Here is a 12224-nt window from a genome sequence, read left to right on the forward strand (position 1 = left end):
TCCCCTCATTATGCTTTTATTGGAGATGCACACTGAGCTAGTTGATAAGTATCTAATGAAACAAAAAAAAAAAACCACTCAACGGAAAAATAAAATACTTTGTTGCATTTATCCAAGGCTTCGAAAACTTAATGAGCGGAAAACAACCCCTTACTGTGAGGCTATAAAAAAACAATTATTCAGACCAGTTCTTCATGAATGTCAAATTGGCATATATCTTTCCATCTGACCTGGATAATTCAGCTTTTAGACAAAGCAGTACCATCGCCCAGAGGAAGCTAAGGGCCACATTTGAATTTCAGATGTCGGCGTACGTCCATAATGTGGATCTGTCGGTTGTGCTCGTCTGCCACTTTGTTTTGAGCTGGTGCTGAATGATGGCAGGTCTGACAGCCCTCTGCATGAAGCAGATCCACCCTGTCTGCAAGAGGACAAGAGGAACAGCTGCCTGAATGAAAAACTAGAGAACCACCGTCTTGTATTAAAAGGTACTCCTCTACAATTTGATATTAATTGCAGTGTCTGTGCTCTAGGCCAGCCATTCCCAACCTTGGTCCTGGTCACTGCCTCTTCTGGCTTTTTGATCCATCTGTGTCCTTTATCACAGGATAATTGTATTTTTTTTTCCAATTTGTGGCCAATCTATAAAATGTGCTTTCAGTTTTTAAAAATGTAAATGAGATATGTAATTGGTTTTATCCCTGAACCAATTCTGAGTTTCGAAACTGCCCTTGTGAAGATTTCTTGGACCTCTGCAGAAGGACAAAAACACTCGTTTTGGATGTGCCTCGTATAGTTGTGCTGGTTAGTGTCGCACTCATTGTGGGTGTGTCTGAAACAAGGGTGAGCCTACTGATGTGTCTGATAAAGTTATCATACCCGCTTGCGTCTGTCCATCATCAGCTGATAAACTAGGTAAGAGTTCAGTCAACAAGAGTTTAGCTGTTTAGTCAGGAATAATAGACAGCAGGTTGTAGAGAGTACGCATGAAGTTCTGTGTGCTGACAGTGTTGAAAACTGTTCCCTTGAAGTAGAACATTTTTGACAATGAAACTTCAGGGACATGTTGATTGAAAGTGTAAACCAGCAGCCATAGTTCCTCCAGGACCTGGGCTGGGAATCATTGCTTGACCCATCTGTGGTTTAGTGCAGTTATCTAGTAAAGCTATTAACATTATTAACATTGCTGATCACTTGTACTGTGGAAGCAGGTAGGTGGTAGGGAAAGAACACTTCTTCTTGCCTGGCTTTGCTAAGTGTTTAATAATGCATGCTGTTTCTAAAGAACATACTGCGTCCAGTTAGCCATGTGTCAGACTTGTGTAAAACTCAGGCTGCTGAAAAGGAAGATGTCTCAGCAAGGCAACAGCCCAGTCTCAGTGCCTTATGTAAAAAACAAAAAAAGGTTTATTTATAATACACAGCACATTGTTTCATACAAAATTAACAATATCTCAGAAGTCATCGTACTATCCAAAGCAATTAAAAATTACAAACACGCTGCAAAAAATATACACCACTGTCACACACACAATGTAATTACAATGTCTTGATTAGTGCAGGTTGATTATCATTTCTTAATTTTGCAGATACGTAATCTTTTGTGCCATTTCTGTTAAAAATAAAGTGCATTTCACAGTTAAACTACTCAACATTTTTACAGTTTGCTCTGTAGCTATGTCTGAGCCTTTGTGCACACCATATTGGGGCTTGACATCTGCTATATATATATAGTATGCGCAGAACATGCTCTTATTTATCTCTGTCACTATGTAGAAAGCACTTAACCACAGCAGTGAATGGTTCCTTGCTTCTCCCAAAAGCTCAACACTTCACATTTTTTTAAGCTGCATTTCACATACACTAAGTAAAGTCAATGTTTAGACTTGGCACGCTATAGCTATTTAGCTATTTTTTTCCTACTGCATGACCCCTGTGTCTGGGCAGAGAGGCTGTACAGGAATGAGTGAAAGAGATCAAGAAAGTGAGGGGGGGGGGGGGGGGTGAGCGATAGAGTCTCCACACTAGAAAAGAAAAATGAAAGCAGGCACTGGACTTGCAGTACTGCAGTCTCCCCAGCAGGTGTCTCAGTAAGGCATGAATAGAGTGTAAGTCCCATTAGGCAAGGGGAAGTGGACCTTTAAAGCACAACAGTTTTCATTTTCAAAGCAGTGTACACACACACATACAAGTCTCCTCACTGTTTTGGTCTGAGCCTGTCTTTTAACAGTCCAATACTTTATATGAAATCATATTTCTAAGAGGTTTTATAACTTTTCCTCTCAATGGTATATGCATCTAGATATACATGTCTAACACATTTGGAATCAATCCGTTTAGTAAATGTACAATATCAACACGTTAAGTTCCATAATGGGAAGTGTCAAACAAGACGCTTTCAATAACAAGCACTGCTGTGAGAAAAGTCTTAGACAATCTGTTCACCCAAAGATAGCTGTATTAATAAGTCAAAACTCGGTAGAATTGCCAGATAAACTGAGCAAATCGTTGCTGCTCATTACATGTCGATTTTGTATTCGCTGATTGTGTCTAATGTCAGATGTCTAAGACTTTTGCATAGCAGTATCAGAAAACATTCGAACCCTACAGCAGGTGAGTGCAGCTGAGGCTTTGGGCTTTCTGGAGTGAAACGAGATGTTGCTGCATTACTCATGGAGTAGCAGGTACAGCAGCAGAGGGAAGCACTGGCACAGTTCACTGAAAATACTAACCATCTACAGTAGCTCAACAAGCATTGTTTGCTAAATTGTCTTTATCAGAGGTATCCTTTCAAAGGCTAATGGGCAGTAATTCATGCTAATAAGTAGCAGTTAAGACCCCATTTGCATTAGCAGATGTGGACAGCTGCCAATCCTCCCGTCTGTGACTGTAACTGCGAGTCCTGTGTAAAGAAAAGAAACGGCAGCTTACTCTCTCCTGGAGTCCTGGGCTTAATTGCAAGTGGTGCACCGTCCAGCTGGGCTGGTCAGCGTCAGCCCTCGACCAGTGTATTTTCTCCAAACGAGATCAGAATGACCAAAAGTGACCTAATATTTACTGGTAAAAGCGCAAGGCTATCGGGTGGTGAGCTAGGGTTGATTAAATGGCACCTGTGAAACCTGCCAGACAGTCTGGCCAGCCCTCCACTATGCAACACTGTCACGCAGCGCTCTGCAATAGAAGCTACAGTACTTGATGCAATGGGGCCTGAATATTGTGCACAAATACACCTTCAAGACCTGGGCAAGATCTAGTTAAAAACAAGCTGGAAAACCTTAATTACATACTAATGAATATCAGAAAATAGAAATATTTTCTTGAAGAATATCAGCAGTACTGTTATTGCCTGAAGTGTGTGGAAGTATGATTCACTGATCTTGACTCCTTGTACAATGCAGGCGGGCAGGCTGGCGGGGGCGATTGGGGACTCTTCTGCCCAGGTATTAGACTGTACCCCACCCCCAAGGGAGCTCCGCTGATCGTGCTGACACCTCTGAGGATCCCCCATCCCTACCTGCATTTGAGCCCGCTTAAAACATTCCGACGTAATTCCACCAGGAGAGCAGGTTCTGTCCAGGAACGTGCCTGCAGAATCCTACTGCGAATGGAGAAGGAATCCGGAGTCTCTAAGGAACCCCAGATTGAAGCAGCTGTGGAGAGCAATCTGACCAGCTGCTCTGTCCAGGCCCCTGGGTACACTGGAGTCGAGCCTGGGCAGTCCTTGAGTGACCCTGGGGTCCTGGCCATGGGAACTACTGGCCCACAGGCTGATGAGAGACCACCAGGGACTGAGTGGGATTCCTCCTTGATCATCTTAATGCAGAATATTCCTGGCTTAAAACACTGTAAACAGGTCAGCCATAGACCTGGACATTTATGATAGACAAGTTAGAACAGGCTCCTCTAGTCAGCTGCGTTTTCTACAAATTCATATCCAGTGTGTCTCCATTTATGCTGCCTCTTTAGTTCTTTTTCCTTTCAAAGGCATTCTGTCCAGTCACGGCATTGACGGACCACAGCAGGGGCCGGGGTCTGGCGGAGAATCCCCCCCAGTACTGTCACAGGACAGAAATACAGCAGCTTCCTGGGCAGGATTCTCCAGCTCCCACCTGAACACTATCCCCAGAATGAAGCATCAGCTCTTCCTGGACTACAGATGCTACAGAGTTAAGGCTATCTTGTGGGAATGGGTAGAGATGACAGTCCTGTGCTTGCAGATGTAGTGCACAGCCCCACACAAGGTGGTGGAGGAAGTTTTCCCTCTTTGCCCCCTTCTCTTCATCCACAGCTCACACATGCTGGCCTCTTGCGGGGGCAGCCCTCTGTGTACAGCCTCCAGTGTATGAAAACACCTTAGCCAATCCATTCCACCGTGAATTCGCTACCCAGGTCAGCTTCCAGTGCAGTTCAGTAGCAGTCACACACAGAACTGCTCAAATAAACTCAGAATCTTCCATAACATTAAAAAAATCTGAATGGAATGAAGGAAAATGTTTCACATACCAATTATTAACAGCCTCTTACAGTGATTGTAACACAGAATCAAAACTGTGTGACTGTGACAGTCCTGTTGACTTCCTCTGAGCCTGTATCTGTACGGTTCTGTTGACTACACTCTGAACCTGACTCCAGTTCTGTTGACTTCTCTCTGAGCCTGTATCTGCACAGTTCTGTTAACTTCTCTCTGAGTCTTTATCTACACAGTTCTGTTGACTTCTCTCTCAGCCTGTCTCTACACAGTTCTGTTGACGTTTCTGTCTGTATCTGCATTGTTCTGTTGACTTCTCTGTAGGCCCCACTAAGAGGCGATAAGGCCGAGGATGTACAATTTTCTTGGCATGAGGGGAAGACTGGTCCTTCCCTTAGGATTCAGCATGTTAGACAGCGCAAGAGAAGTGTCAGGTCCGGAGTTCCTGGACACTGACTACAGGGGGTAAAGCACCAGGAGGGAGATCCCCAGCTGTGCTCCTGGCTCCGGAACAAACGCTCATGTTTCTCAGGCAATCCTTCACAGGTCGGGGATTCAAATGGATGATGGGGCTGGAGCCATACTGAAAGGGAAGGGGATCTGACTGCTGAGGCTGCTCTTCCCTGCAAGCCAGTCGGCATCTGTACAGCGGCGTATCTGAAAAGTGGCTAGGATTCAGCAGTGCCTCAGCCCAGCTCATTGGAGGAAGCACATTACTCTACAGGCATGTTTTTGAGAAGAGCAGGTGTGCAGAAGCAGAACCCGTCCAGACAGCCAGAGGGACCGGGCTCGCTTGCAGATTTTATTGCACATGCCTGTTCATATAGCAAGGAGAAAATAAACAAAAGTGCTGTGGACTGAAAGGTACCCAGACAGGGGCAGCAATAATTCTATGTTGAATTGCTGCTCCATATACATTGTTTAAGGCCTTAATGGGGGCCTTCCAAACCCAGCGAGCTGTGACCCAAAGTCTTCCTAGATAACCTCTCACTCACTTACAGTAACTGAATATAAATAAGCATTTACTGAATTCACCCTTCCTAACTGCTGTTCGGAACCTCCGGTCACCGAGGAAGTGCTGTAGCAGCTGGAAACTCTGCTCTGTTTTAACCAGGTCGTAGGTTCAGCTGAGGGTTAAATCAAATAATGGCGAGCTGAGCAGGGGAGGAAGCTGTCAGACCCCACCGCTGTGAATATGAAGACCCTGCCTTACTGATGAAACCCGCAGGACGGAACCGCAAGTACTAAACATCTGATGCTGTACCTCAAGAAAAATCACGGTAGCAATTTCCTGAACGTTTCCCTTTTCTGTTCTGCAGTACTGAAACATATAAAAGTACACCGATCTTGTGCAATATCCTTCCATTGAGGCAGTACAGATACCTCAGCACACAGGCCCCATACTGAAAAGCAACTACAAGGAAAACCTTTCTACCTTAGATATCAGAAAAGACTGAACAGAACACCGTGGTTGAACGTTGGCGAATACTTGTATGAAAAGAGTATTAATGGTCTGTATTTGTGTGGTATGTTCTGATTTCCAAATAACGTTGTTGTTCTTAACTGTCCTTTAAAGGGATAGTAAACAAATTAGGATATCAAACATAGTAAGTCACAGTATGTGCTTTCTGTTACTTAAAATAATCACTCATCATTTGAATCCCCATTGAGTATTTCAATACCAAAGCTGGAGTAATTGCAGAGTGCCCTTGAACTCAAATAGCTTCTATTAAAATACTTGTACTGAGCTTGTGGCTGGAATGAGCTTTTTATTGCTGTTTGAATATTGCTGTAATTCTCGGGAGTTCGTTTCATACCAAAAGGGGAAAAATAATGTCAGGATTTAGTTATTGCTAATTGACTTTTGACACACACAAAAGAGAGAAACTGAAATAAATATCAATGTATAATGCTTTGATCCGGATTCTTCAAAAGGCAGGCTGAGAAAGATCATAAACAGGAGACTGAGCAACAGTTAAGGTGAATAAAATGAGAGTCTAGAATTGTCACTGACATCTGGGACGATGGAAGCTGTTTTTTGCTTAAAACATGTCAGTGGAGCAGCTGTAGCTTCACGACAGCTCTACTGGTTATTTGGGCCATTTCGTTACAGTAATCAACGCTCACATGTTTCACTACCGCGAGGAGAACCTTATTAGCACTCCAGGTAGTTACTACCATCTGTCCAACAGCCTAAGAGCTCATGTGATGGTACAGATCTTAAAAATCTGTTAACGGTTCAGCTTTAGGGAGTCTGCTTTCCATACTTAACAATGGCTGGTTTGGGTTTGCGATATGATGAATTATTCATTAAAAACCATTCAGCCCTGGAACCTACAGAAGATGTTGAGCTGCGCACTAAGTTATAAGACACTCAATACACTGACAGCACATTTTCAGGTTATTCTGTACAGTCCAGGAGATATGTAAAATTGTATTAAACATAGTATTACTAACCCTACTGTAAAGATAAAAAGAATAATATTCTTCAAGGAGCTTCATTAAACTATGCTCTAATGATAAAATAAAGCCACCTAACAATGGTATTTCTATTTAAAAGCTACTTTTAAAATATTTTTATAAATCAAGGCATTATATGAGTCACTATACGTTTAATACATCCATTGTGGCTTGTGGATTTTTCTAGCTATGGGGCTAATAGCAGTTTTACTTAGACGTTCCTCTCTCACGAACATGAAGCAACTAGGGACCGCGTTACTGTTTGTGTTGCCCTTCGGTGTGAAAGAGGAGCCTTTCTCCAAAACAGAAAAGAGCTGCACCAAAGCTTGGCCAAATTTCCAGACGACTCATTCAGAAGGCTCACACTGGTGTCACCCAGTTAATATTCTTGAGAGTCTGCCGCAGATACAGCCTCAGCTCCAGCCCTGCTCTATTTTTAGCACAGCTGCTCTGCCGGCTCGTTTTTAACTTGCAGGGCACGTTACTGTAGCTGCGGCTGGGCTCGTGATGTGCAGCCAGAGACACGCCGCTCGCCGATCAGAGCTGCTGCCTTCGGCCACCGGAGCATGCACGCGCGCACGCGTGTGTGTGTGTGAGCGTGTCAGCTCATACCATCTTGCTGTACTTATACAGACAGACCTTTGTTTCACATGCACATCGAGAAGGGATTTCCTCAGCGAGCCGCAGAAAACAATCAGAAACTCTTTGAAACCCCTCGACTAGCAAAATGAAATGAGGAGCAAGGGACTCTTGCATTTCTAATTTCTCATCCTCCTCTCTCCTGCCTCCCGCTGTCTCACAGCGGTGTCACTACTGGGAGTGGTGGAGCATCTCAATGATCAATCCTATGAAGCCGAGAGCAAAAGGATTCTCAGAAAACATGTCAGATCTCCTGCATCTTGGGTACAGACTGCATCATGCAGACACATACTTTTCCCTACACGCAGTCTTGGCTCTAAGCTTTTGCACATAATAGTTGTTGTCCTTTTAATTTTCTAAGTCTTGAGTCTCTAGGTTACGGATCACGAATCACACTTGAGTTCTAGTAGGGCCTACGTTTTCCTATCCTGTGCCGACCAGATGGATGGATGGAAGGGTGGATGGAGAAGTGTACTGTACTTACAAAAACAGCCGGCCCATTCAACACCTGCGCCTACTAAAAGCCAACAAGCACAGCACTGGTCTTCTCCCGATGAACGATAAAGGCATGGCTACCTGAAGATTGCCTGAGAAACGCAAGCCAGGAAAACCAAAAATAAAAAAAGCCACAAGCATCCAGCGGCCCCCCCTTCTTCCCCCCCACCCCCCACCGTGTGCCCAAAGAGAAGACGGGTGTGTCAGTTCCCCACGGGGGCTCACACGTCGCTGGGGGAGCGTGCTCTCTGAGAAACGCTGGCCGGCACGCAGCCACAGCATATGAGCCACAGCGCCTTCTGGATCTCCTGGTTGCGGAAGGCGTAGATGACGGGGTTGATGATGGAGTTGTAGGTGGCGGGCACCAGAGTGGCGTAGGTGTATATAGAGGGGTAGGTGTAGTCTGCGATCAGGGAGTAGAGGGTGAAGGGCATCCAGCACGCCGCGAAGGTGCCCAAGATGATGGCCAGCGTGGAGACGCCCTTGCGGGTGGTGACGTAGTGCGAGGTGGCCAGGAAGTGGTGCTGCAGGGCGATCTGGTGGGCGTGCCGCAGGACGATCTTGCAGATCTGCACGTACAGCTGCAGCATGAGGCCGAACATCAGCAGGAAGGACACGGACAGCACGGCCACGTTGTTCTTGGTCAGCGGGCGGATGATGCTGCAGGTCGACTCGTCCCGCAGGCAGTTGACCCCCGTGACGGGCAGCAGGCCCAGGCAGATGGACCCCCCCCACAGGACCAGCAGCATGACGTAAGTGAAGGTGACCGTCCGCTCGGAGTTGTAGGTCAGCGCGTAGTACAGGGACAGGTAGCGGTCGATGGTGATGGCCAGCAGGCTGCACACGGAGGCCGAGAAAGAGGCCACGATCAGCCCCACGGTCACCAGCTTGGCGGAGTCGGACTGCAGCAGGTAGGCGAAGACGAAGTTGATGACCAGGCCCAGCCCGGCCAGAAGGTCGGCCAGAGCCAGGCTGCCGATCAGCAGAAACATGGGCGCCCGCAGGCTGGGGTTGTGGAAGATGATGAGGACCACGATGGCATTCTCGCAGGCGATCAGGGTCCCGGAGGTGCACAGGACGATGTCCCAGGGGTTGACGATGAGCTCGGGCTCTGTGTCGACGACGGGCACTAGGGAAGACACGGCAGCTGTCACGTTCTCTGCAGCGCCACCTTCAGCATGGGAGTAGTCCTGAGACAGCCAGCTTGCATTAACCTGCGCCCCTTCATTCATCGTACCTCGCTATCTAGAACAAAACCACAGGGAGGCATCAGCGTGTTTCCAGTCTCCCTGGAACCGCATGCATTAAAAAACACCAAAGGTTATTAATCACCAGCCTACACACTGTACTCGTAAGGTAACCGGAATGTGCACATTTTCCTTCCTTTTCAAGTAGTTAAACGCTGCACCTGTGACATTGATGTACAGTAGGTGCAAGCGTTGTGCTACGGTAGCGGCGGATATTCACGAGCTAAGGGAGGACAGCCTACGCCGCTGTCTAGTGTGTAACAAAGAAAAGCTGGTTTTAAAAAAAAATAAAAATCGTCGGTCGGTATTGAAAACAGTTCAAACAGTGCGAAGCATTTTTTTTAAAAAGCAGGACGGAAAGCTAAGGCGGTCGTTTTTGATGCATGCTAAAATCAGAATCCGTGGATGACTGGAGAGCTCGGTTTTGATAAGCCTTTAATGTGTCTGTAACGACTTTAATCGCACCAAGAGCCCGACTTGTAACAAGCCCGATTCATCAGGCACCCCGCACCGTGTACACAGGAGACGCAGCACCGTAACACAATTACACGGACAGACGACGAAAACTGAGACGAAAACACGAAACGTTGCCGTGTAGCCGTACAGTATGCTGCATTGGAGTTATATCATGCAGTGAGGAAATATGTGACCATCACGAATATGCCCTCCCGTCCAAACCCCCACATTTCTAATTGCACGGTCTGCGGGAAAATGTTAAAACACCAAGTGCCCGAGAACTGCCCAGGCGAACAACGACAGGTTTGCCCGTGTTCCCGGGAGTGGTTGTTCATCAGTCTCCTTACCTTGACTTTCTAGGCGAGTCGCCCGCGCGAGCAGCTTCTAGATGCGCCCACGACCTTGACGCTTCTCCTCCATGATACTGTGGACGGCGGCGCACACAGGGACCGAGCCGCGTCGCCTGCCTGCGGCCGGACTGAAGGTGAAGTCCTTTGTGAGAACCGGGGGGAGACGCGGCAGCCGAGCCCGGTAATTGCGGGCATCAGGGCGGACTCAGGCTGTGCAGCAGAGCCTAGGAGAGGGGCGGGGAAGAAGAGGGTTGGGGAGGGTAAGCGTGGTGTGTGCGGTGTGGTGGTCGTGGAGTTGGGGGGGGGGGGGACTAGCTCAACAATCATCATCATCCTCACACATCGCACGCTCGCATCTTACTGTTAACCTCTGACTAGAAATAATTATTCAGTTCATGCTCTCCAATGCGCGCACATCAACACAAACAGACCCATGCTACACCTTTTTCCCTACATTTCCTGGTATTTGTTTCACTGCGATTCGCTTTACAGCACAAAAAAAAACAAAACAACAACGTAAATCTTCGCTTCGGAGAAAGACAGACAATCGGCATTTAAATTCACTGCTTACAACACAGAAACGAAAGCAAGCAGCGTTCTAGTGCCACAGCGAGCGCTGGGCGCCTCTAATAAAGACTGACCTGATTAATTGCACTGGTTGACCATTTCTAATTGACTTCGGTTAAAACAAGAGGCTCTGAGGAGGCAGCGCTGGACCCAGAGGGAGACCGGCTCGCCGCGATTAGAGAGTTTTAGGCAGTGACCCTGAATCTTGGTCCCTTGGCGATTGAGCACAACAGCCAACAAGGGCATGCTCTATTCTTGTATCACCACTGACCTGGTAGAAATCAATAACTGAATCCTTTCATCAGCTGTGCGGACCATGCGGAGAATGCAGAGAAGCCTACTTCAGACCTGCTCCGGAAATAAATTTGGCCATCCTAAGTTGCCATGGGAAAAAATGTGTTCCGTTTATTGAGATGCTGTAAATGAGGAAAAGAAGCATCTTCTGTCATTGCCTGTTTATGGTTTTGTTACCTGACCTACTGTACTTCCCCTGGGATTCTCCTGCGAACTGTTCTTGGATCACAACGTCAGGCAGGCCAACAGCGAGTCATTGTTCTGTCCGGTCTTTCTGCCAAGAGGTGCAGCAGGCAACAGGAGCTGAACAGTTATGGAACCTCGACAGAGGCCACACCCGGGTGCGAAAGAAAGACTGTATCGACCGCTCTTCTTCATGTGGTCCACGGTACAGCTTTTCGATCTGTGTCGTCAGCTGTGGCTGATCGAACTGGCGGGTTTCTGCGAAACAGCAGGGCTCTCGCTATTCCCAGATCCAGGTCGCGTGCCTGGTCTCCACATGTACAACACAGCAGGTCGCCTGGATTGGATACAAAGGGCTCGGGGTCTTGTTTGGCAGGAGCTTGGTAGCTTCTTCCAGATCCCTACATGAATTTGTGTGAAGACTTGCTTCCGATTCTCAGTTTCAAATGCACTTTCCCATAGTTTAAATGCATTTCTCTGTAGTGGAAATAGTGCCTTTAAAATCTGACAAGCATTTGTTCATCCACTCTTGACCTGATGCAAAAATACACATGAAACTCAGTGAAGCAATTCCTTTCATTTCTGTTCATCAGAAGCAAACAGTGCGTTGTATCCAAATCCACCTTCTGGATGAATCTAACAGGCTGTTGCTTTTATTCAATAAAAAAAACAACAACATTTGATTTGAAAGTATTTTTAGATGGTTTGATCCTCTGAGGGAGAGACGGCATCATTACCAGCTCTGATGTGCTGTGCAGCGTGTGAACAGACCTGTGCTGTCAGATTATCCCTCAGGAGGAGCTGTGAGGATGTGAGCTGTGTGTGCACTGTTCTCTGTGTCCCAGTGAGTGTGCAAAAAATCACATCCTGTGCTTAGGATTGTGTTTGTGCGTCAGTGTGATGCAGTTCTGTCTGGTTGTCTTGCTTTTCTAAAATGCCAGCGTCAAAATAAGTCCCTACCATTTTAACCTCTGCATATCAGTCCTGCCCCAGAAAAAAGCCACTTAATCACTAAGATCTATACAAACACCCAGATCAAGACATCTCACTTTTATCCCTTTTGTT

At 46.7% G+C, this 12224-nt stretch overlaps 1 protein-coding gene across 1 annotated transcript; it reads right to left on the bottom strand.

Moving 5' to 3' along the window:
• Positions 1 to 8283: 8283 nt before the first annotated feature.
• On the bottom strand, positions 8284 to 9294 carry gpr12 (G protein-coupled receptor 12). Its single transcript, XM_088920829.1, has one exon. It carries the CDS (start codon positions 9292 to 9294, stop codon positions 8284 to 8286), a length of 1011 nt encoding a protein of 336 aa, XP_088776955.1.
• Between the last annotated feature and the right edge of the window lie 2930 nt (positions 9295 to 12224).

This window comes from Atractosteus spatula, chromosome 7 (assembly GCF_055471065.1).
Source record: "Atractosteus spatula isolate fAtrSpa1 chromosome 7, fAtrSpa1.hap1, whole genome shotgun sequence".
Classification (NCBI taxonomy): Eukaryota; Metazoa; Chordata; class Actinopteri; order Semionotiformes; family Lepisosteidae; genus Atractosteus; species Atractosteus spatula.

Coding starts and splice junctions, on each gene's coding strand:
- gpr12 (XM_088920829.1), bottom strand. CDS start 9,294: ATGAATGAAGGGGCGCAGGTTAATGCAAGCTGGCTGTCTCAGGACTAC.